The 22,698-nt window shown below is 41.6% G+C and overlaps 1 protein-coding gene across 2 annotated transcripts in view; it reads right to left on the minus strand.

The window, feature by feature from the left end:
- Nucleotides 1–19,161, minus strand: part of man2a1 (mannosidase, alpha, class 2A, member 1) — a 163,548-nt gene extending 144,387 nt beyond the window's left edge. For both annotated transcript variants that reach the window (XM_059644699.1, XM_048527297.2), the window contains exons 1-3: nt 17,827–19,161; nt 6,866–7,126; nt 3,167–3,311 (exon numbers count right to left, since the gene is read on the minus strand). In XM_059644699.1, coding sequence (XP_059500682.1) covers nt 3,167–3,311; nt 6,866–7,126; nt 17,827–17,988 — 568 coding nt within the window. In that variant the 5' untranslated portion in view covers nt 17,989–19,161. The remainder of the gene's footprint in view (nt 1–3,166; nt 3,312–6,865; nt 7,127–17,826) is intronic.
- Between the last annotated feature and the right edge of the window lie 3,537 nt (nt 19,162–22,698).

The raw sequence follows: 22,698 nt of genomic DNA on the forward strand, positions 1-22,698 counted from the left end.
GATAATCCTCAACATCACTTTCCTGCTTTTTCCCCTCACAAACCTTGATTCCGTTACTGATTTACAATTGGTCTATCACAACCTTAAATGTACTTAACAGCCCTCTGCAGTAAACAACTCCAGAGAATCCCATTCCAAGATAAAATACTATCAGTTGTCTTAAATGGGTGACTCTTATTCTATGACGAACATGTCTAGTGGTTCTAGATTTTCCAAAATTGGAAAACAAACACTCTGCATTTACTCTGTTAAGTCCCTTATGAATCTTTTATGTTTAACTGAGGTCTCTTCTAACTGTCCCAAGGTCCAAAAGATAAAAGCCCAATCTAGCCAATCTCTCCTCACAAGAAAATCCTTCCATACCATAAGAAATATAAAAAAATGGTTAATTAACTGCAGTAGTCATAGTATGAAAAGTTTAGACCCAGCAGAATTCTTAAAATGCGTCCAAAGACCTTTCCCAATCAATACATAGAAGGCCCTATAAGCGAAGGGGCTGCCCTGGATTTAATTTTAGGCAATGAAGTCAGGAAAGTGGTTAAATTATCAGTGGAGGAGAATTTTATAGATAGTGATCACAACTTTGCTAGATTCAAGGTTGGTACAGAAAAGGTCAAGAATAGGCATAAAATCAAAGTTCTAAACAAGAAGGCAGCTGATTTTAGTAAGATTAGATATGATTTGGCCAGAATTGTCTGGAACAAGACACTGAGATAAATTTGTATCAAAACAGTTGGTTGCATTCAAGAAGGAAATAGGGAGAGTACAGATGTCAACTAAAAAAGACAAAGGGAAGCTTCATGTCAAAACTGCAGAGTATAAGAGGTGTATACAATGCGAAGATTGTAGCAAATGCTTCAGCTTTATCTTCAGCACTGATGTGTTGGCTCTCCAGTCATCACGGATAGGGATATTTGTTCAATGCACTATTTAATTGTCTACCAGTCACAGTTGGACTTGTCAGGACTGCAGAGCTTTTACCTGATCTGTTGGTAAAAGCATCACTAAGGCCTTTCTATTGCTTGCTACTTCGCATGAAAGTAATCTTGCTTTGTGGTGTGCCCAATGCCGATCCTGTCATGTCCTCCTGCATTCTTCACTGAACTAGAGTTGATGCCCTAGCATGAAGTGACAGTGGAGTGAGGAGTATGCCAAACAGTGAGGTTATAGTTGAAGTCTAATTCTGCTTCTGATGGGCTACAACACCTCAAGGATGCTCAGTCTCGAATTGTTAGGTATGTTTGAAATTTAACTCATTTTGTCCAGAGATAGTGCCAAACAAGATGGAAGAAGGGTAATTTCATTGTGAAGTTGAGAATTTTTGACTCTGTAAAGGACTGTACAGTAGTCACACTGACCAATAAGTCACGACCAGTTGCATCTTACAGCAGGCAGATTACTAAGGATGAGGTTAAGTACATTTTTGCCTCATTAGTTCCCTCACTACCTGCCAGAGTCAGTCTAACAGCAATTTTCATTACAACTCTATCAGCCTAGCCAGTAATGCTGATGCCAAACTACTCTGAATGGTGGACACTAAAGTCACCTACCCAGAGGGCATTCTGCACTCTTGCAATCCTCAGTTCAAACAAGTGGTATCTAACACGGAGGTGTACCAATTCATTAGCCAAAGGGAGAGGCAAGGGATGGAGTTACATCGTTATCAGCAGCAGGTTTCCTTGCCCATATTTGACCTGATGCCATGATACATCATGCAGTCCAGACATGCAGTCATGAGGGCTCCACTGGAACTCCCTTCTAAATATATACCATTGTGCCACCAACTCTGCTGGCTAAGTCCTGACAGAAGACTTTGCAGGGTTGACATGGGCGAGTTTGCCATTGACATTTCTGGTGCATTATTTGCTGCTAGGTTGTACATCCTGTTGCAATCATTTTTTGGGTTTTCAGCAGTTGATAGCCTAGAAAGCCATTCAGTTATATTTCTGAGGATAATTAAGCATCAACCCATTACAATGGATCTGGAGTCACATTTAGGCCAGACCATGTAGGGATTCCAGTTTTCCTTCCTAAAATGCATTAGTGGGCTGGTTTGTTTTTATGACAATCGATAAGAGATTACAGTCATCATTAGATTTGAATTCCAGATTTTTACTAAATTCAAATTCCACTCTATGATCTGTTCTAGTGGGATTTAAACTCAAATTCCCAGATATTTTTTGGGTCTGTGGACTACCAGTTCAGTGGCAATACCACTGTGCCATCACCTCCCTCAAATTGCTAAGAGCAGGAAACCTAACGGTTATGCACAGCAGATTTGACCAGCACACTAAGGAGACTTAATGCGGCATGACTGCTTTTGCATTCCAACAACTTCTTGGAGCTACAATGAAAGGTGGATGAAGGGGAGGACAAACACAGCCATTCCAAAAGGGAAAACTAGCCCCCTTCGAACAGTGCTTCATTTTCTTTCCCTCACCTTACCTTTCACCCTAATAACACTTCTAATGTATTCAAAAAGCTTTGGCTTTCCATGCTGATAAAACATGCATGTGAAACACTGCTAAAGGGATGTTTTCAAAATCAACAGAAAGCTGTCATCTATTAACTCGTTGACCACTTAAAGGATTCCAGTAGCTTTGTGAGGAATGGATATCTTGTTCTGGAAACATTCTCACAACAGTACTCTCCCCAAAAAAAATTCTTTTAGATGGTAATTTACACATACACTATCACCCCGTTAGGAGTCAGATATGTAGTCAGATCCCTGGTGAATAGGATGCCTGGCAAAATGGTCATACAACACACCCCAGTGGATTTACTAGTAATCTTGATAGCTTTCAATCAGTATTATAAATACCATGATAACAAAGTGTGAAGTTGGATGAACACAGCAGGCCAAGCAGCATCTCAGGAGCACAAAAGCTGACGTTTCGGGCTTAGACCCTTCAGGCCCGAAACGTCAACTTTTGTGCTCCTGAGATGCTGCTTGGCCTGCTGTGTTCATCCAGCTTCACACTTTATCTTGGATTCTCCAGCATCTGCAGTTCCCGTTATCACTTATAAATACCATGTTAATTTTTCAGCAGAAAAATGAAAGCTAACAATATAAAAAAAACTAATTATTAATTTAATGATTTCTAGACAGTGTATTAATTTTACAAAATTATGAGTAAGTTCCAACCCTTAAAATGTCTGTCCTCACCAGGATCATTGTGTGAATGGGGTACAACAAAGACTTGCAGTTGCTCATCATCCCATTCATTTTCATTGTAAGTGATATCAAAGCCCTGTTTCCAAACTCCACCATCAGGATTGTCAAAAGGTAAAATGTTGTAGATATCCAACATCTAGTATAAATTAGAAATAAAGAGACAACAACAGACAATTTAACATTAGTACAGAAAAAGAACGCCACTATAAACAAAACCAAAATAGAATCTATGTAGATTGCGATAGAAGATAATATAGGATCAAACTAATACATGAAGACCATCTAAGAACAGACAGTTTTACAATGCTGTATGCCTGTTCTACGAACAGCAGTAAATGCTGTTTTCTGGGGAATCTGACTGAGTTTAAGAAAGTAAATACTTATTATTACTTTAGCCACATGCTGTTAACACGAACAACAGTTACTTAAGCACACACTGAAAACTGGCCAGCTCCTCCCAGAGACATTTCCTTATATCCTGATGGGTCGAGTTTACTCACAATGTCAGCCAATCCTTTATAGGATAAAAGATGGTGAAGAAAGAGATATGCAGAAAAAATAGGGAATTACATTTTAAATATTGTGGATTTTTAACTAAGCTAATATTAATTGACAGAAATAGAAGTGGTTGAGAAGTGATTAAAAGTGATTAAGAAAATAGCGTTCCTACGGAACGTATAGGAGGCCCTTCTGACTCGATACGTGAAAAAAAAACCAAAAAAAGAGACGATTTGTAAAATGAAAACAAAGTAGTGTGGATAATAAGGATCCAAAATAAAATACAAAGTGCAGACAGAAACACAGCGAGTCTGGCAGCATTTGAGGAAACAGAAACAAAGCTAACTCTGAGCTAAGATCAGAAATTGTCAGAAAAAAACTCAGCTTCAATTCTGAAGGAGGGTTACAGGACATGAAATATTAACTCTCCTTTCTCTCCACAGATGCTGTCTGGCCTGAGTTTTTCCAGCAATTTCTGATTTTGTTTCTAATTTCCAACATCTGCAGTTCTTTGCTTTTTTGTTAACTCTGAGCCAATACAATTCCTCTCCTTAAGACAAATGGAAATTTGTCATTAGATCAAGTGGCAGGGATTGAACCAGAACAAATAACATGAGTAAAAGTCAGGGAACATCTCAGCAATAAAGACCATCGTATAATATGCATTTTACATAATGTTAGAGAAAGACACTAGTATTTTCAAGAGGTAATAGGTTAAAAAAACTCATTAAACTCATTATGCATGGTTGAGATTAGAATTTGGAAAAAAAACACGCCACAATATTGACAAACATTAATGTGACCTAACTGAATTTTTTTTTGAGAAGGTAACTCAAGAGTCGACAATCGTAATGCACCAGGTGTGACTAATCTGGATTTTCAAAGAATGGTCAATAAAGTGGCATTAACAGCCTAATGACTACTGTCATTAGAAACTGGAGCCAAAGTGGATTGCCAACTGGTCTCAAGACAGAAAGCAGACAATGGTACTAAAGATGTTCAGCATGACTGCAGATGGGAAGTGGTGTTCCACAAAGACCAGTCTTGGGACTATTGCTATTCACAATATACAGGAGCAATTTTGACCTTCAAATCAAAATCCAAGTTCTAAGTTTGTGGACGACACCAAATATTGAGAAGCACCTACTAATTAAAATAACACATGAATAAACTTGCAGAATGGGCACTTAAGTACTTGATTGGTAGTACAGAGAATTTGATTTGAGAATTGCTGAGAACGCACATTTTGTTGAAGCATTTCACCGGCTCTCTTCAAGGCATATCATAAGAATATCAATTCAATAGAAAAACTAAAATTTATGCCGCATGACAGGACAACGCTTATAGGTTGGCAAATGCACTCTGATTGGTAGAGATGTTGCATGAAAAATGCATCGATTAGTGACAGTTAACAGGTAGATTCTCACATTACTCTATGAAACAAACCAGCGAATGTCAGTCACCCATTTTGTAATGCACATGTTCCTTCTGTCTGCAAATATAGTTTCCAGTATACGCAAATGTGCCACACTGCAAGTTTGACTGCAAACATTAAATTGGTTAGGAGTGCAATTATTTGCACAGACCATGATCTTGCATTGCCAGCAAAGGAAAACAGCTCTCTCCCCTTCTCCCGGAGTGAATGGAAAGACAAATGAAAGAAAGATTAACAAGGAAAGACCTAGATCCACTGAGCCAACTATTGAAGTGAAGAACAAGCATCTTTTTACAGACAACTTACTGTCTTCACTGCTGAAATCATCAGGAACTATGAGAGATAATTTAACCACTCTTGAAATCTGGACTTCTAAGCTTCAGAATTTTGTTCCCTGCTTTTATTTTATTCCACAAATACTGTTCATCAACATTCTGACGTTTCACTGTCTTAATTGTGAGTAAGCATGTGTGTGGTGTGCATTATAAAAGGGTATAGTTTAAGTCACTTAGAAATACACTTGTAATCTTTTCTTTTCTCTGTCATTTGTTAAAGTTAAGTGTGTTATAATAAAGAGAATTATTTTATGTCATTAGTGTAACCTGATGTCAAGTGTTTTTTGCTGAAAATCACAGTCAGACAAATGGTCACCTTAGTTGTCTAAATGGGATTTTACGCACTGTGTCACTCTAGAAACACATCCTCCACAGTTCAGTAGTCATTTAGTTTATCCAGTCCAAATCCATCAATAACCTTCCCTTCACCACAGGTCAGAAGTGGGGGTGTTTGTTAACGATTGCATAATGTTCAGGGCCATCCACAACTCCTTAAATACTGAAGTAGTCTATGTCCATGTGCAGCAAAACCTGGACAAGCTTTAAGTGGTAAGTAACATTTGCATCAAGGAGTCCTTGCAAAACTATGGTCAATGGGAATCAGGGAAAACTGTCTGCTGGTTTGAATCATACCCAACACAAAGGAAGGTTGTTAGATGTCAGAGATCTCAGCAGGAATGTATTCCAGGCCTCATCACCTTCAGTGGAATTCATACAGTGTGAAAATAGGCTATTTGGCCCAACAAGTTCACACTAACTCTCCAAAGAGCATCCAACTCAGACTCACTTCCCTACTCTATCGCTGTAACTCTGCATTTCCCATGACTAATCCACTTAACCTACTCATCCCTAGACACTATGGGCAATTTAGCACAGCCATTCCATCTAACCTGAACTGTGGGAGGAAACTCTCACAGACACGGGGAGAATGTGAAATTCTGCTGTCACTTGAGGTTGGAATTGAACCCTGGTCCTTGGCACTATAAAAGTAGTAGCACCAGGCACCGAGCACTGTGCCAGCTTCTACTTGGAACGAAGGAACAGGATAGGCAATTCAGTCATGATCATTTCCAACTAGTGAGAATTTAACCATTGTCCCTTGACATTCAATTGCTGCAACATGTTGTACCTCCTACCAACATTACTTTGGAGAGTTATAATTGACCAGAAAGCAAACTGGACTAGCCTCATAAATATTATGGCTACAAGGTCATGTCAAAAGCCAGGAACTATGCGGCATATAATGCAGGTCCTGTATCCCCAATGGTTGCATGTAATCTGTTTGCTGGATTCATTTTAGAGAAACGGTTAGTAATCATTTTGAAAACTGTCAAAACCAAACTATTGGTTGGAAACTAATTAGTGCTTTGGAAGGAAACAAATCCAGTTGCTGTATGTCCGTAAAACATAGTTGTTACTTACTTGCAAATTTGACTCTTTTGCATAGCCCTTCAGGGCAAACTGACAATCCTCTGCATCAATTGAAGTAATGGAAGAGGAAGATCCAAAGACTTCAGAGAAAAATCCCTTACTTGAATTTGAAGTTTCATGGTCCCCTTGGTTATCTTTCACAGATTCACTTAAATTAATAACAGAGTCCCTGATGTTTGAAATGATTTCATTGTTTTCAGCTAATAGACGTTCTAGGTGGTCAATCTTTTCATGCAGAATTGAAAGCTGTGCCTGCAAAATGAAAGGGAAGATGTTACTCAATATCATTCACTCAATAGATTTTATAGTTGCTATTCTTGAAAAAGCATCAGCTGATCCTATTCAGGCCAAGGCCAAAATCTAGTATCAACATCTATGTTTCCTTCTTTCTCAAGAAGCAATTCTCATTTCTCAGAATGTCCCATTTTGTGTTAGAGAGTTTTGAGAAGATTTGTAGCTCAGGTTGAGGTTCTGGATGTGAGTTTGCTCGCTGAGCTGGAAGGTTAGTTTTCAAACGTTTCGTCACCATTCTAGGTAACATCATCATGAGCCTCCGACGAAGCGCTGGTTTTATGTTCCGCTTTCTATTTATCTGGTTAGGTTTCCTTGGGAAGAAACTGAGGCATCTTTGCAAATTCTGTTCTTCCTTTGGTTGGGGCCAATGCTGGTACTTTAGTAGATAGAGCTGAAAAAGTCATTCTGGCCTGTGTTCACCTGGAATTTCTTGCTGTTGAAGTCAAGTCCTTCATGATCAGTACTGCCATCAGAGAGTGAGAATTTTGGTTTTGCTTTATGGTTGTGCCATGGAGTATCATCAGCATTGCATCAAATCCAGGAATACTTCCTCTAATTCTATACACATGCTGCTGCAACAGGGCCTAACTATCAGATTTACCCAAAAGATAGTTTGCGACACTTCGAGATTCATTTGACAAGTGAACCAACACAGCTTGCATCCTGGCAGATACACTGATACCGGAAACAGCTTCTAATTCTTGTAGTTGTCACTGTCCGACTGCAGTGGCTTCATACTTTCAGCCAACTTTTGGAAATGCTTCAATGTTCTGACCTTACATTTTCTCCAAGGTTTTTTTTGGAAAAGCTTCGATAAGCATTGGAGATATAACAATATCCTGTATCTAATCAGGGAGTTCAACTTCTGAGAAAAATTAGCCCTTGTCATGGCACATAAACAAGAACAAGATAACTGGGCATCTACTAATCTACATAATTAGTGGAAATGATTTAAATGATTTCTGTGGCTCTGGTCAGTAATACATCAGCTGCAAGTGGTGAATTCTAAAGCTCACTTTTACAGGACATTCATCTCCCAGCACATCCCATACATTAACAGAGTCTTTCTGATCCTCCTGTGACAGGTTCAAAGCATTAACTTTTTAATCTTTCTTTGCACCATTTATCCGATTATGCAACAGGTAAATCTAAAAAGGCTAGCTCTATTCTTTCTTTAAAAAGCCTGAATATACATAGCATGTCTGCAGTCTTTCAATTTAGGGTGGGAATTTGGTAATCGTCTTTCTGGTGTTCTGTCTATTACAAATGCTATTGATGTGTATGGGAACCATAGCCTGCTACTCATTGGGAAGATTCAACGAAACAGCTGATGGGATGTTTTTTCCCTTCCCTGTTGTCTGGGGAACGGTACCCGAGGACTTTGATGGCCATACTACTGGTCAATTTAAAACTGACTTTGTGCTCACATGGACCACCAATCCAGCCAGTGCACGAAACTTGTACTCAGTCAGTGCAATTTGTATAATGTTTTGGTTTTCTGGTGTTTCAGTGCATGTGGAGATTCTGTATCACTTCAAATCTTGTCTGAGACTTGTCATACAAGTTCGCATTGTCCAAGTAAATCCACGAAAGATCGCTAAGCTGTGGTTTTGAGTTTACTTACATAAAACTACCGATCACACAAGAATTGTTCAATGGACATGTGCTCTGCTTGTTTGAAATGTGGCACCGGATTGTTCAGCAGTCATGTGTCACAGAAGCTCTGCAACAATCCATAGAAAAGCACAGCTACGTTCCTTCACACTACATACTGTAAGTTAAATTGGCAGTGGCTGGTAGTCACATGTTCGACATACTGGTTATTTGCTCATTAGCATGTTGCCAATTATCATTCCTACTAGTTACTGGCAGGATGTTTGGTATTGTCAGGGAGATGTCAACGAGGGGACAATTTAAGATTAAGGGAATTCTCTTTAAAAGGTGGAAAAGCTTTTTTTCCTCCTCAGAGGGTCATAGAGGGTCATTGGTTTGCAGAATTCTTTTCCTCAGAAAGCAGTAGAGGTTATGTCATTGAATTTATTCTGAATGAGGCAGACTTTTCGAAGATGAGGGAATAATTGATTATAGGAGGCAGATAGGAACATGGAAATGAGTCCATGAACAGATAAACCAAGAGCGAGTTCTAGATTCCCATAACACCTGGATGAACTTTTAATTTTAAACGCTAAACCTCCTGCTCCTTACCTTAAAATTTATGGCCCATCATTGATCCCTCCACTAAGGGGAAAAAGTTCCTTCCTGTCTACTGTGACAATACCTCTCATAATTTTTTACATATCAAACATGTCCTGCCCTCAATTTCCTCTGCTCCAACTTCATTCTGCCCAGCTCATAACTAAACCTCTACAGCCCGGGCAACATTCTGCTAAATGTCCTCTGCACCCTCTCCAGTGTTATCACATTCTTTCTATAATATGTGCAGTTCTAGAATTCACAATACTCTGTCAGTGGCCTAACCAATGTTTTATATAGTTCCAGCATAATCTCCCTGCTCTTAAACTATATGCCTTGACTAAAAGCAAGTATACCATATTCCTTTTTAACCACGCATCCTGATAACTTAAGGGACCGGTGTACATACACAACAAGGTCCCTCTGACCTTTGGTGCTTCCCAGGGTCATACTGTTAATCATCTGTTCTCTTGCCTTTTCGTCTTGCCACCGTGCATCCCCTCACACATATCCAGATTTCTATTTTCCACCGATCAGCTCACCTGACTAGCCTATCTATATCCTCCTGTAATCTAAGCTACCCTCCTCATTGTCTACCATCTCACCAATTTTCATACCATCCATAAACTTACCGATCAATCCTCTGACATTCAAGTCTAAATTGTTTAAATATACAACAAACATCAAAGGTTCCAATTCTGAAAGCTTGTGAAACTCCACTGGACACAGGCTACCACTATTAAAAATACCACTTGCTCATCATCCTCTGTAACCCGTCAGTCAATCAGCCAAACTGGTATGGAGGGAAGGTCTTATGAGGAAAGGCTGAGGGACTTGAGGCTGTTTTCATTAGAGAGAAGGTGGTTGAGAGGTGACTTAATTGAAACATATAAAATAATCAGAGGGTTAGATAGGGTGGATAGGGAGAGCCTTTTTCCTAGGATGGTGATGGCAAGCACGAGGGGGCATAGCTTTAAATTGAGGGGTGAAAGATATAGGACAGATGTCAGAGGTAGCTTCTTTACTCAGAGAGTAGTAAGGGAATGGAATGTTTTGTCTGCACCGGTAGTAGATTTGTCAACTTTAGGTACGTTTAAGTCATCATTGGATAAGCATATGGACATACATGGAATAGTGTAGGTTACATGGGCTTGAGATTGGTATGACAGGTTGGCACAACATCGAGGGCCGAAGGGCCTGTACTGTGCTATAATGTTCTATGTTCAAACATGGATCTACTTAACCAAAGTTTCCTTGGATTCCATGGGGTCTTAATTTCGCTATCAGTCTCCCACATGGGATCTTATTAAAAGCCTTGCTGAAGTCCAAACAGACCACATCAAAAGCACTGACCTCATTTACACACCTGGTCACCACTTTGAAAAATTCAATCAGGTTGGTCAGACATGACTTCCCATTACCAGATTCATGTGTGTTGATGAATCCCTGCCTCTTAGGGTTATGTCCCTCAGAATTGTTTCCAATAGTTCCCCCACCACTGAAATTAGATTGACTGGCTGTAGTTTCCTTATTTATCTCTTGGTCACTTCTTGAATGATGGTACCACATTGGCTGTTCTCCAGTCCTCTGGCAGCCAGAAAGGGACTGAAAATTATTGCCAGCACTTCTGCTATTTCCTTCCTTGCCAGTCAATAACCTGACATACATTTCATCCAGCCCTGGATACTTGCCTATTGTTAAGACTGCCAGACCACTCAGAACCTACTGTCTATGCTAATTTTTAAAATTGTATCACAGTCCCTTTCCACCAATTTCTATACCCACATTGTCTTGCTCAAGTGAACACTGAAAATATTAATTTAGAACGTGGCCAATGACTTCTGACCCAACACATAAATTATCATTGCAGCCATATTCTTTCGCTAGTTGTCCCTAATGTACTTATAAAATAATGTAGGATTGGGACTTACCGGCATTATTTTTTCGTGCTCCTTTTTGGTCTACTAATTGCCTTTTTAAATGTCCCCTTGAACATTCTGAAGGACTTCTACTGTTTTCAGTCCTTGGTATCTACCATAAGTGCCCCTTCTTCTCTTTATTCAATCCTTGATATGTAGGGTTCACAGGATTTGATGGTCCACCCTTTATTTTAAAAGGACCGGGTTGGCCATGTACTCTCCATATTTCCTTCTCGATTACATCCCACTGCTCTGACACAGATTTACCTAAATGTATCTGCTTTGTGTCTACCCTGGCCAAATCATACCTGAGCCAAGGGCTTTGATTTCAAGTCCATACTTGGTCATTTCCAGAACAATTTTGAGTCTAACAGAGTTATGACTGCTCACTGAAAAACATTTCCCCTCTGACACTTCAACCACTTGTCCAGCTTCATTATCGAAAATTAAGTCTTGAACCCCCATCTCTCGTCGGTCATTCTACATACTAGTTTAAAAATCTCGCCTGGATGCATTTTAAGAATTCTGCTCCCTGTAAATCGTTCACACAATGACAATGCTAGTTAATATTGGGCAAGTTGAAATTTCCTAGTATCACTGCCCCATTATTTTTACACTTCCCTAAAATTTGCTGACGTATCTGCTAATCTATTTCTCTCTGGCTATTAGGAAGCTACAGTACACTCCTAGCAAATTGTCTGGGCCTCTCTGGTTTTTAAGTTCTACCTAAACAGCTTCATTTGAAGAATTTTCTAAATGTCATATCTCCTTACTACTATAATTGATTCCATGATCAAGACTGCCACATCCATTTCTGGGATAATGGGAACTGCAGATGCTGGAGAATTCCAAGATAATAAAATGTGAGGCTGGATGAACACAGCAGGCCAAGCAGCATCTCAGGAGCACAAAAGCTGACGTTTCGGGCCTAGACCCTTCATCAGAGAGGGGGATGGGGAGAGGGAACTGGAATAAATAGGGAGAGAGGGGGAGGCGGACCGAAGATGGAGAGTAAAGAAGATAGGTGGAGAGAGTATAGGTGGGGAGGTAGGGAGGGGATAGGTCAGTCCAGGGAAGACGGACAGGTCAAGGAGGTGGGATGAGGTTAGTAGGTAGCTGGGGGTGCGGCTTGGGGTGGGAGGAAGGGATGGGTGAGAGGAAGAACCGGTTAGGGAGGCAGAGACAGGTTGGACTGGTTTTGGGATGCAGTGGGTGGGGGTGAAGAGCTGGGCTGGTTGTGTGGTGCAGTGGGGGGAGGGGACGAACTAGGCTGGTTTAGGGATGCAGTAGGGGAAGGGGAGATTTTGAAACTGGTGAAGTCCACATTGATACCATATGGCTGCAGGGTTCCCAGGCGGAATATGAGTTGCTGTTCCTGCAACCTTCGGGTGGCATCATTGTGGCAGTGCAGGACGCCCATGATGGACATGTCATCTAGAGGGGGAGTGGAAATGGTTGGCGACTGGGAGGTGCAGTTGTTTGTTGCGAACTGAGCGGAGGTGTTCTGCAAAGCGGTTCCCAAGCCTCCGCTTGGTTTCCCCAATGTAGAGGAAGCCGCACCGGGTACAGTGGATGCAGTATACCACATTGACAGATGTGCAGGTGAACCTCTGCTTAATGTAGAATGTCATCTTGGGGCCTGGGATAGGGGTGAGGGAGGAGGTGTGGGGACAAGTGTAGCATTTCCTGCGGTTGCAGGGGAAGGTGCCGGGTGTGGTGGGGTTGGAGGGCAGTGTGGAGCGAACTAGGGAGTCACGGAGAGGGTGGTCTCTCCGGAAAGCAGACAGGGGAGGGGATGGAAAAATGTCTTGGGTGGTGGGGTCGGATTGTAAATGGCGGAAGTGTCGGAGGATGATTCGTTGTATCCGGAGGTTGGTAGGGTGGTGTGTGAGAACGAGGGGGATCCTCTTTGGGCGGTTGTGGCGGGGGCGGGGTGTGAGGGATGTGTTGCGGGAAATACGGGAGACGCAGTCAAGGGCGTTCTCGATCACTGTGGGGGGAACGTTGCGGTCCTTAAAGAACTTGGACATCTGGGATGTGCGGGAGTGGAATGTCTTATCGTGGGAGCAGATGCGGCGGAGGCGGAGGAATTGGGAATAGGGGATCGAATTTTTGCAGGAGGGTGGATGGGAGGAGGTGTATTCTAGGTAGCTGTGGGAGTCGGTGGGCTTGAAATGGACATCAGTTACAAGCTGGTTGCCTGAGATGGAGACTGAGAGGTCCAGGAAGGTGAGGGATGTGCTGGAGATGGCCCAGGTGAACTGAAGGTTGGGGTGGAAGGTGTTGGTGAAGTGGATGAACTGTTCGAGCTCCTCTGGGGAGCAACAGGCGGAGCCGATACAGTCATCAATATACCGGAGGAAGAGGTGGGGTTTGGGGCCTGTGTAGGTGCGGAAGGGGGACTGTTCATTTCTGGGTGTGAGTTTGCTCGCTGAGCTGGAAGGTTAGTTTTCAGACGTTTCGTCACCATTCTAGGTAACATCATCAGTGAGCCTCCGACGAAGCGCTGGTGTTATGTCCCGCTTTCTATTTATCTGGGTAGGTTTCCTTGGGTTAGTGATGTCATTTCCTGTTCTTTTTCTCAGGGGATGATAGATTGGCTCCAAGTCAATGTGTCTGTTGATGGAGTTCTGGTTGGAGTGCCATGCTTCTAGGAATTCTCGTGCGTGTCTCTGTTTGGCTTATTCCTAGAGCCAAACAGAGACACGCACGAGAATTCCTAGAAGCATGGCATTCCAACCAGAACTCCATCAACAGACACATTGACTTGGAGCCAATCTATCATCCCCTGAGAAAAAGAACAGGAAATGACATCACTAACCCAAGGAAACCTAACCAGATAAATAGAAAGCGGGACATAACACCAGCGCTTCGTCAGAGGCTCCCTGATGATGTTACCTAGAATGGTGACGAAACGTCTGAAAACTAACCTTCCAGCTCAGCGAGCAAACTCACACCCAGAACCTCAACCTGAGCTACAAATCTTCTCAAAACTCGCTCACATCCATTTCTCTTTTACCTCCTTCCCAGTCTCACCTGAAAATCCTATAATCTGGAATACTGAGCTCCTAATCCTGCCCAGCTCTCAACCGTGTTTCAGTGATAGCAAATATACCATAACCCCATGTTTTAAACTTGTGCCCTCAAGTCATCTGCTTTGTTCAAGAGACTTGCATTAAAAGAAACAACATCCAACCTTGCCAAATTCTTTTTTGCCTTAACTAGCCTGTAATTTCTATGTTTGCTTGATTGCCTTGCTGTCTCTTTTAATTTTGGCTTTTCATCCCTTTGTGCTGAATCTTTTTCTCTGGGTCCCACCCCAATTATTTTAGCTGTTGTTGTTGTTTCAGTAAATTTTATTAATGAGGTTAAGTTTCAAGCAATTCTGTTTTCTGTTGAATCAGCCTTATGATACATGTAAACTCTGCTTCTGCTTGTTAAAATGAATTGGAGACCATCATTTTAAATGTGAGTTAATACAGAATGGAATCAAGGACACAGAACTTTTCATCAATTTTGCATCTAGGTGCATATTGTTAACTCTTGAAAGTGCAAAGTAAATAGCTAGTCTGTCTTTCCATTCATCAACCACATAGGGCCAGTGGATATATTTGCCCTCGTAATGCCACAAGTAGCCCATATCAGAGCAAAGATAACCAAGGGCAACAAATTCAAAATCCATCGAAATACTGCATACAGTATGGTTCTTTCATGGTGTGCAGCTGAACAACTGATTATTACGATATTCATAAATGATATACATGAGTTTTGGGGAATGATAAGTTAATGGATGACACAAAGATTGGCCATTGGTTAACAACAGGAGGAAGGTGTTAGGTTATAGGGGAATATAAACAGATTCATCAGATGGGCAGAGCAGTGGCAAATGGAATATAGCCCTGAAATAATGTGAGGTGATACACTCAGGAAAAAAGAAAAAGACATGGGAATAGCTACTAAATGCCAGAACACCAGGAAGGTCAGAGGAACAGCGGGATCTTAAAGTGTTTGTCCACAGATTCCAAAAGGTGAGAGGACAGGTTAATAGGGTAGTTAAGGAAGCACATGAGATGCTTGTCTTTATCAGTTGTGACTTAGATTATAAAGGCAGTCATGTTACAGCTGTACAGAGCATTGGTTAGGCCTCAGCAGGAGTATTGTATGCAGTTCTGGTAGCTGCACTACAGGACGGAAGTGATTGCACTGGAGGGGATGCAAAGAGTTCATCAGATTGTTGCCAGTGATGGAGTATTTCAGCTATGAAGAGAGGCGGGATAAGCTGTGGTTGTTTTCTTTGCAGCAGAGAAAACTGAACAGGGACTTGATAGAGATGTATAAAGATTAAGAAGAACATAAACAGCATGAATAGAAAGCATCTGTTCACATTAGTCAAACTATCAAGAACAAGGGGGCATAAATTTTGAATGGAAAGGTGGGAGGTTGAGAGAGAAGTTGAGGAAAAGCTTTTTTCACCCAGAGGCTGACAGGGGTCTGGAATGCACAGCCTGAAAGGGTAGTTGAGGCAGGAAACTTCACAATCTTTAAAATGTAAAATGCCACATTTAACAGGGCTATATTCCATTTGCCACTGCTCTGTCCATCTGATGAATCTGTTTATATTCCCCTATAACCTAACACCCTCCTCCTGTTGTTAACCAATGGCCAATCTTTGCGTCATCCATTAACTTATCATTCCCCAAAACCTCATTTACATTCCATCATGGCACCTGGTGGGATTTCAATCCAATTAGTGTCAAAAAAAAGGCTAGTGTAAAACTATCTGGTCCACCAATGTCTTTCAGGTAAGGAAATCTGCGAGCCTTCCCTGGTCCAGTTTAAATGTCTAGATACCAAGATATTAAGTATACTTAAAGATCACTTTTCATAGGCCGCTGTGGTAGAAAATTCCAAAGATACACAACACTCTGAATCAAAAGAAATCCAATATTGGACCTAAGTGGTATCTCCCTTACTGTTAAACTTTGCCCTCTGGTTTTAGACTACCAATTCAGAGATGCATCTTACCTGCATCTATCGTGAATATCCTTTTCATAATTTTGTAGGTTTCAATTAGATCACCTCTCATTCTTCGAAGTTCAGGAGAAGGGAGGTGATGAGCTAGTGGTATTATCGTTGGACTGTTAATCCAGAGACCCAGATAACGTTCTGGGGACCTGTATACGAATCCCGCCAAGACAGATGAATTTGAATTCAATAAATACCTGGAATCAACAATCTAATGATGACTATGAACCTACTGTCGATTGTTGGAAAAACCCATCTGGTTGACTAATGTCTTTTAGGAGAGGAAACTGCCATGCCTACTTGGTCTGGCCTACATGTGACTCCAGACCCATAGCAATGTGGTCTACTCTGAACTGTCCTCTGGGCAATTCGGGATGGGCAATAAATGCTGCCTAACCAGCAAAGCCCTCAATTCATCCCCTGAATAAATAAATAAAACTCAGTTTGCCCACTTTCCCATCATAGGACAGTCTCACCATCACGGAAACAAGTCTCATGAACCTTTGCTGCACTCTCTGTATCGTAGTAATAGCTTCTGTGAGATAAGGAGCCCAAAACTGCACCCAGTACTCGACTTTAACACAAGATTTCATTACTCAAGTACTCGAATTCTCTTGCAATAAACACTTTCCTAACAGCTTCATGCACCTACATGAACACATTCAGTGACTTACAAGGACAACTCGATCCCTTTGTACACGTACAGTTTCCATATGAACCATTGTCGCCAGGAATGTGAACACCTACAGAAGTGACAGAAAAAGCAAAGCTTCCTTTTCAACTGTCATGAACAGAAGGCATTTTCTGTGTATTTTGGGTCAATCATGGCTCAGTTATAGTATTCTCAACAACCATATGATTCTAAATTCACATCCCACTCCAGTTAAACACAAAATTGTGAGGTGACAGGCCAGTTCAATACTTAACGGTATTCTCTGTACTTTAAGCGCTGTCTTCAAATGTGACTGTAATCCAAGGCCTTATTTGCATTTCAGGTAGTTTTAAAAATATCCCATGCCATAATTTAAAGAATCTGGGAGTTATTCCAAATTACTTGACCAAAATTGGTTTGTCAATTCCCATTACAAAATACTGATAATCGAATCTTTACCCCATTGCTATTTGTGGAACATCTGCACAAATTGGCTGTTTCCTCCGCTAAATTTCAAAATCTTTAAATTGACTGTTAAAGTATTTTGGCATGTCGTGAATAGTGTTATTTAAATACAAATTCTTAACCAAAAAAACTCTTCAATGCACCTGTAAAAGCAAGCGGGAGTAGGGGCATTTTGAAGCGGGGTAAACTTACCCTACCCTCATACCACAATAAACCCTTTGAATAAAAGACAAAAACAAAATAGAACGAAAGCCATCAGCAAATAGTTACATACAAGACTTTAATTTCTACCCGTGAGTAACTCTGAAGTTATCAATCTGTTAAAAAGGAAAAAGAATACTGCAGACTTTGTTCCCAACGATCACAAACAGTAATGAACGTACAAGTAGTTTATGAACACTTACATTTGGAAATAGCCCTCCTTTCTTCATGTTCTTTGGGTGATCGAACTGAACATGGTCGAGCATTAAGTACAAGGAAAATATCACCACGCAGAATATGGCACTTCCAAATAGTGTGAATTGTCTGCTCAGTTTCATCTTTATCTTTTTAAACACTAAGTACATAAAAACATTGACATCTGCACAATAACGTTATTTTAATACTTCTGAACGGTGTAAAAAGTTCCTCCAGAAAGGACACGCAGAGTAAATTGCACCATTACACTAACCAGCAAACACAGGAAGCAAACGTTTTCCTGTCACATGCACGGAGTGGCAGAATCATATAGAAATCCCAATCAGGTTTCAAACACGCCTCCTCACTGAGCTTCACTGCCAAAAAGCACAACCTCACTGTTTCCCAAAATCACTGCTGTCGTTAAAAAAATAACTCCTAGTAAATGTTATCTTATGAAGCATATGGGCAAAAGTCAAGTGGACCTGAGCAGGTTACGTGGAGACAGATGTTGGAAACAAGAGTTGCAAAAAACAGAAGCTCCACCAGGTGCAGAACAACCTGTGCTTCAAATTCTTGGCGTTTCTAAGGAAGGCGGTATAGAGACTCCTGGGGGTAGCTGATTATCGTCTCACACAGTTTTCTCTCCTCCGTATGTAATTTACGGATGAAAAAAAAATAAGTCAAACCGGTTTTGTAAGTTGCGGTCTTCAGTAAATTGAGAGCTCATATGACTGCTATTTTGCCACGCGATTTTCATGCTGATCTCGCCGATTTTTACTGTGCATTTTTGTTTTCTTTTCTCTTGCTCCAATCTCTCCGGAGTTAATCGATTTCAGTGCAATTCAAATTGTTTTGGTAAATCATTTATCTTGCCGAATGTGCAATGTCTACTTTATCGGTGACCTCTTTCGTCGTAGCCTGATGTCACATTCGTACCCTGCCCTACCCCCTAAGTTAATTGAGCAAACGGTAACGTTCCATGAATTTAATCTTTTTTTTCCTGTCAGCCGAATGTCACCTTTTGAAATCTGAACAGATCCATTCTACTTCCTCCTCGTAGAAGACTTTTTTAAATGAATACGATGTTTTGTTTTTTTTTTCAAAATGTAAATACTTAGATACGCATTTAAAGACTCTTAGTTCCTTTGTCAACAAACGGATGTCGCTTTTGTCAAAACAAAACATCAGAGATTAACCAATTCCGAGGTACGAAGACGTCGAACCCTACAGCTTCTCCCACTCGCCCACCAACAGCTTCGTGTTCCCTTTCTTTTCCTTCCAACCCATATCAAGTGCTCGATCGGGCCATTTACCGATCTCGTGACTTACAAACATACATTTAAGAAACTCGATCGATAACCGTAATGTCTTTTATTTATATGTCATAGTAATGTGTGCGTTGTGAATTATTATCCGTTCCGCTCTCTCCCTGCCCGAATTTTTTTTTGAAAATTTTGTCCGTTACTGGTATCCATTCGAACTCCAACCGAAACTCCGCCTCGCGTAAACGTTTAGTCACGTGGACTGAAGCGACGGTACGCATGAGGCAAATTTCAGTGGTGGCGTTGAGTATTGTGAATAAAAACAGAAGTTACTGGAAAAGCTGAGCGGGTCTAGCAGCATCAGTGAAGAAAAAAAATTAGTGACCTTTCCTCAGAACTGGGTTTTGCGATACAGTTGATCAACAATGCACGAATGGAAGAGTAACATGCCTGCAAGTTCATGTCTTTCGATGTCGAGATTATAAAATGGAAAGATGGAGCTGTAGGGAGGGGATAAAAGGGAAACGTAACACCTGCATCGTCAATAAACGTGTGAAAGTTCCGGTTGATGGAGTGAAGGGAGCAGTGAACATTTCGGTTATGGAAGTTGTGATCAGAGATAATGGGAACTGCAGATGCTGGAGAATCCGAGATAACAAAGTGAGACACTTTACTGATGAACGGTCTAGGCCCGAAACGTCAGCTTTTGTGCTCCTAAGATGCTGCTTGGCCTGCTGTGTTCATCCAGCTCCACACTTTGTTATCTCGGTTGTTTGTTTCCCATTTCTTCCTCATCTCAGTACAGGCTCTTTGCAAAAGCATTGACAAATAGCAATGATATTTATAATCTATGTGTCATTTTAAAATAGCTTGGAGTGATATCAAAATAAAATTTGATATCCCACTCCGCTGAAGAGTCATCTAGACTCGAAACCTTAGCTTGTTTTCTCTCCATAGATGCTGCCTGATCTGCTGTGATCTATAAAATTTGATGTTTTCAGTACAGGTATCAGCATCTGCTATAAATTGCTCCTATAAAATTTGATACCAATTCAATGACTTGATTAAAAGAAGCAGATTATAATAAAAACCAAAAGAACAGCGGATGCTGTAAATCAGGAACAAAAACAAAATTGTTGGAAAAGCTCAGTAGGTCTGGTAGCGTCAGTGAAGGGAAAAACAGAGTTAACGTTTTGGATCGTGAACCTTCCTCAGAACCTGATTATGATGTTTTCTGAAGAAGGGCCCTGGACCCGAAACATCAACTTTCCTGTTCCTGTGCTGCCTGGTCTGCTGTGTTCCTCCAGCTCCACAATTTGTTATTGCTGACTTCAGCATCTGCAGTTCTTATTATAATTTAGGCAGTAGAACTCAAGGTTTGGCAGCTAAAGGTGCAGGACACTGGAGCAGGTAGAATTTTAAAAGCAAAGATACTTCAGAAAGCTGTGGTGCTGCAGGAGATTTGAGAGATAGGAAGGAGCAAAGCAGTGAAGGAATTTGAAACCAAGATGCAATTTTTTGCAGTTCCATTTTATTATTCCATTTTATTTCAAATTAAAGGATGCATTTTAAAATATGACTTTCTTCTAAACCCCTTATTAATAATAGCACGTATACCTCCAGATCCCTATGATTCTACAAGCTGTCTAGAATCCTTTCTCTTATTTTACATTGCCTTCCCTTAATTTTCATATTAAAATAAATCACTTCTCACTTCTTCGCATTCAATTCATCCAACAGTTGTCTACTCTTTCACCAAGTTGTACCCTTTTGAAGTTTAATACTTTATTCTTAGTTTTTTTGTATTGTCATCTGTGAGTTTTGAAAATGCCATGTCTTCCCAAATTTAGGTCGAGGAACTTGCAGGGTGCTCCATTGTATATCTTCCTCAAATCTGAGAAACAATCTTTTACCACCAATTAATGAAGTGTGAAACTGGATGAACACAGCAGGCCAAGCAGCATCTCAGGAGCACAAAAGCTGACGTTTCGGGCCTAGAACCTTCATCAGAGAGGGGGATGGGGTGAGGGTTCTGGAATAAATAGGGAGAGAGGGGGAGGCGGACCGAAGATGGAGAAAAGAAGATAGGTGGGGAGGTAGGGAGGGGATAGGTCAGTCCAGGGAAGACGGACAGGTCAAGGAGGTGGGATGAGGTTAGTAGGTAGGAAATAGAGGTGCGGCTCCTCATTTTCACCATGGACGTCCAGTCCCTATACACCTGTATTCTGCATGCAGATGGCCTCAAAGCCCTCTGCTTCTTCCTGTTCCCCAGGCCCGACCAGTCTCCCTCCACCAACACCCTCATCCCCGCAACACATCCCTCACACCCCGCCCCCGCCACAACCGCCCAAAGAGGAACCCCTCGTTCTCACACACCACCCCACCAACCTCTGGATACAACGCATCGTACTCCGGCACTTCCGCCATCTACAATCCGACCCCACCACCCAAGACATTTTTCCATCCCCACCCTTGATTGCTTTCCGGAGAGACAACTCTCTCCGTGACTCCCTTGTTCGCTCCACACTGCCCTCCAACCCCACCACACCCGGCACCTTCCCCTGCAACCGCAGGAAGTGCTACACTTGCCCCCACACCTCCTCCCTCACCCCTATCCCAGGCCTCAATATGACTTTCCATATTAAGCATAGGTTCACCTGCACATCTTCCAATGTGGTATACTGTATCCATTGTACCCGGTGTGGCTTCCTCTACATTGGGGAAACCAAGCAGAGGCTTGGGGACCACTTTGCAGAACACCTCCGCTCGGTTCGCAATAAACAACTGCACCTCCCAGTCGCGAACCATTCCAACTCCCCCTCCCATTCTTTAGATGACATGTCCATCATGGGCCTCCTGCAGTGCCACAATGATGACACCCGAAGGTTGCAGGAACAGCAACTCATATTCTGCTTGGGAACCCTGCAGCTCAATGGTATCAATGTGGACTTCACCAGCTTCAAAATCTCCTCTTCCCCCACTGCATCCCAAAACCAGCCCAGTTAGTCCCCTCCCCCCCACTGCATCCCAAAACCAGCCCAGCCTATCACTGCCTCCCTAACCTGTTCTTCCTCTCACCCATCCCTTCCTCCCACCTCAAGCCGCACCTCCATTTCCTACCTACTAACCTCATCCCACCTCCTTGACCTGTCCGTCTTCCCTGGACTGATCTATCCCCTCCCTACCTCCCCACCTATCTTCTTTTCTCTCCATCTTCAGTCCACCTCCCCCTCTTTCCCTATTTATTCCAGAACCCTCACTCCATCCCCCTCTCTGATTAAGGGTCTAGGCCCGAAACGTCAGCTTTTGTGCTCCTGAGATGCTGCTTGGCCTGCTGTGTTCATCCAGCTTCACACTTTATTATCTTGGATTCTCCAGCATCTGCAGTTCCCATTATCTCTTTTACCACCAATTTCTGTTTCTTGTCGCTCAGCCAATTTTGTATCCAACTTATCACTATCTCTTTTGTTCCATGAGCTCCATCTTTGCCCACATTTTCAAAAACCTTTTTAAAATCTATGTATACCATAGATACTTATATATACATATGTATACCATAGATTCTTCCTACTTACAGGAAGGATATTGTTAAACTTGAGAGGGTGTAGAAGAGAT

This window comes from Stegostoma tigrinum, chromosome 3 (assembly GCF_030684315.1).
Source record: "Stegostoma tigrinum isolate sSteTig4 chromosome 3, sSteTig4.hap1, whole genome shotgun sequence".
Classification (NCBI taxonomy): Eukaryota; Metazoa; Chordata; class Chondrichthyes; order Orectolobiformes; family Stegostomatidae; genus Stegostoma; species Stegostoma tigrinum.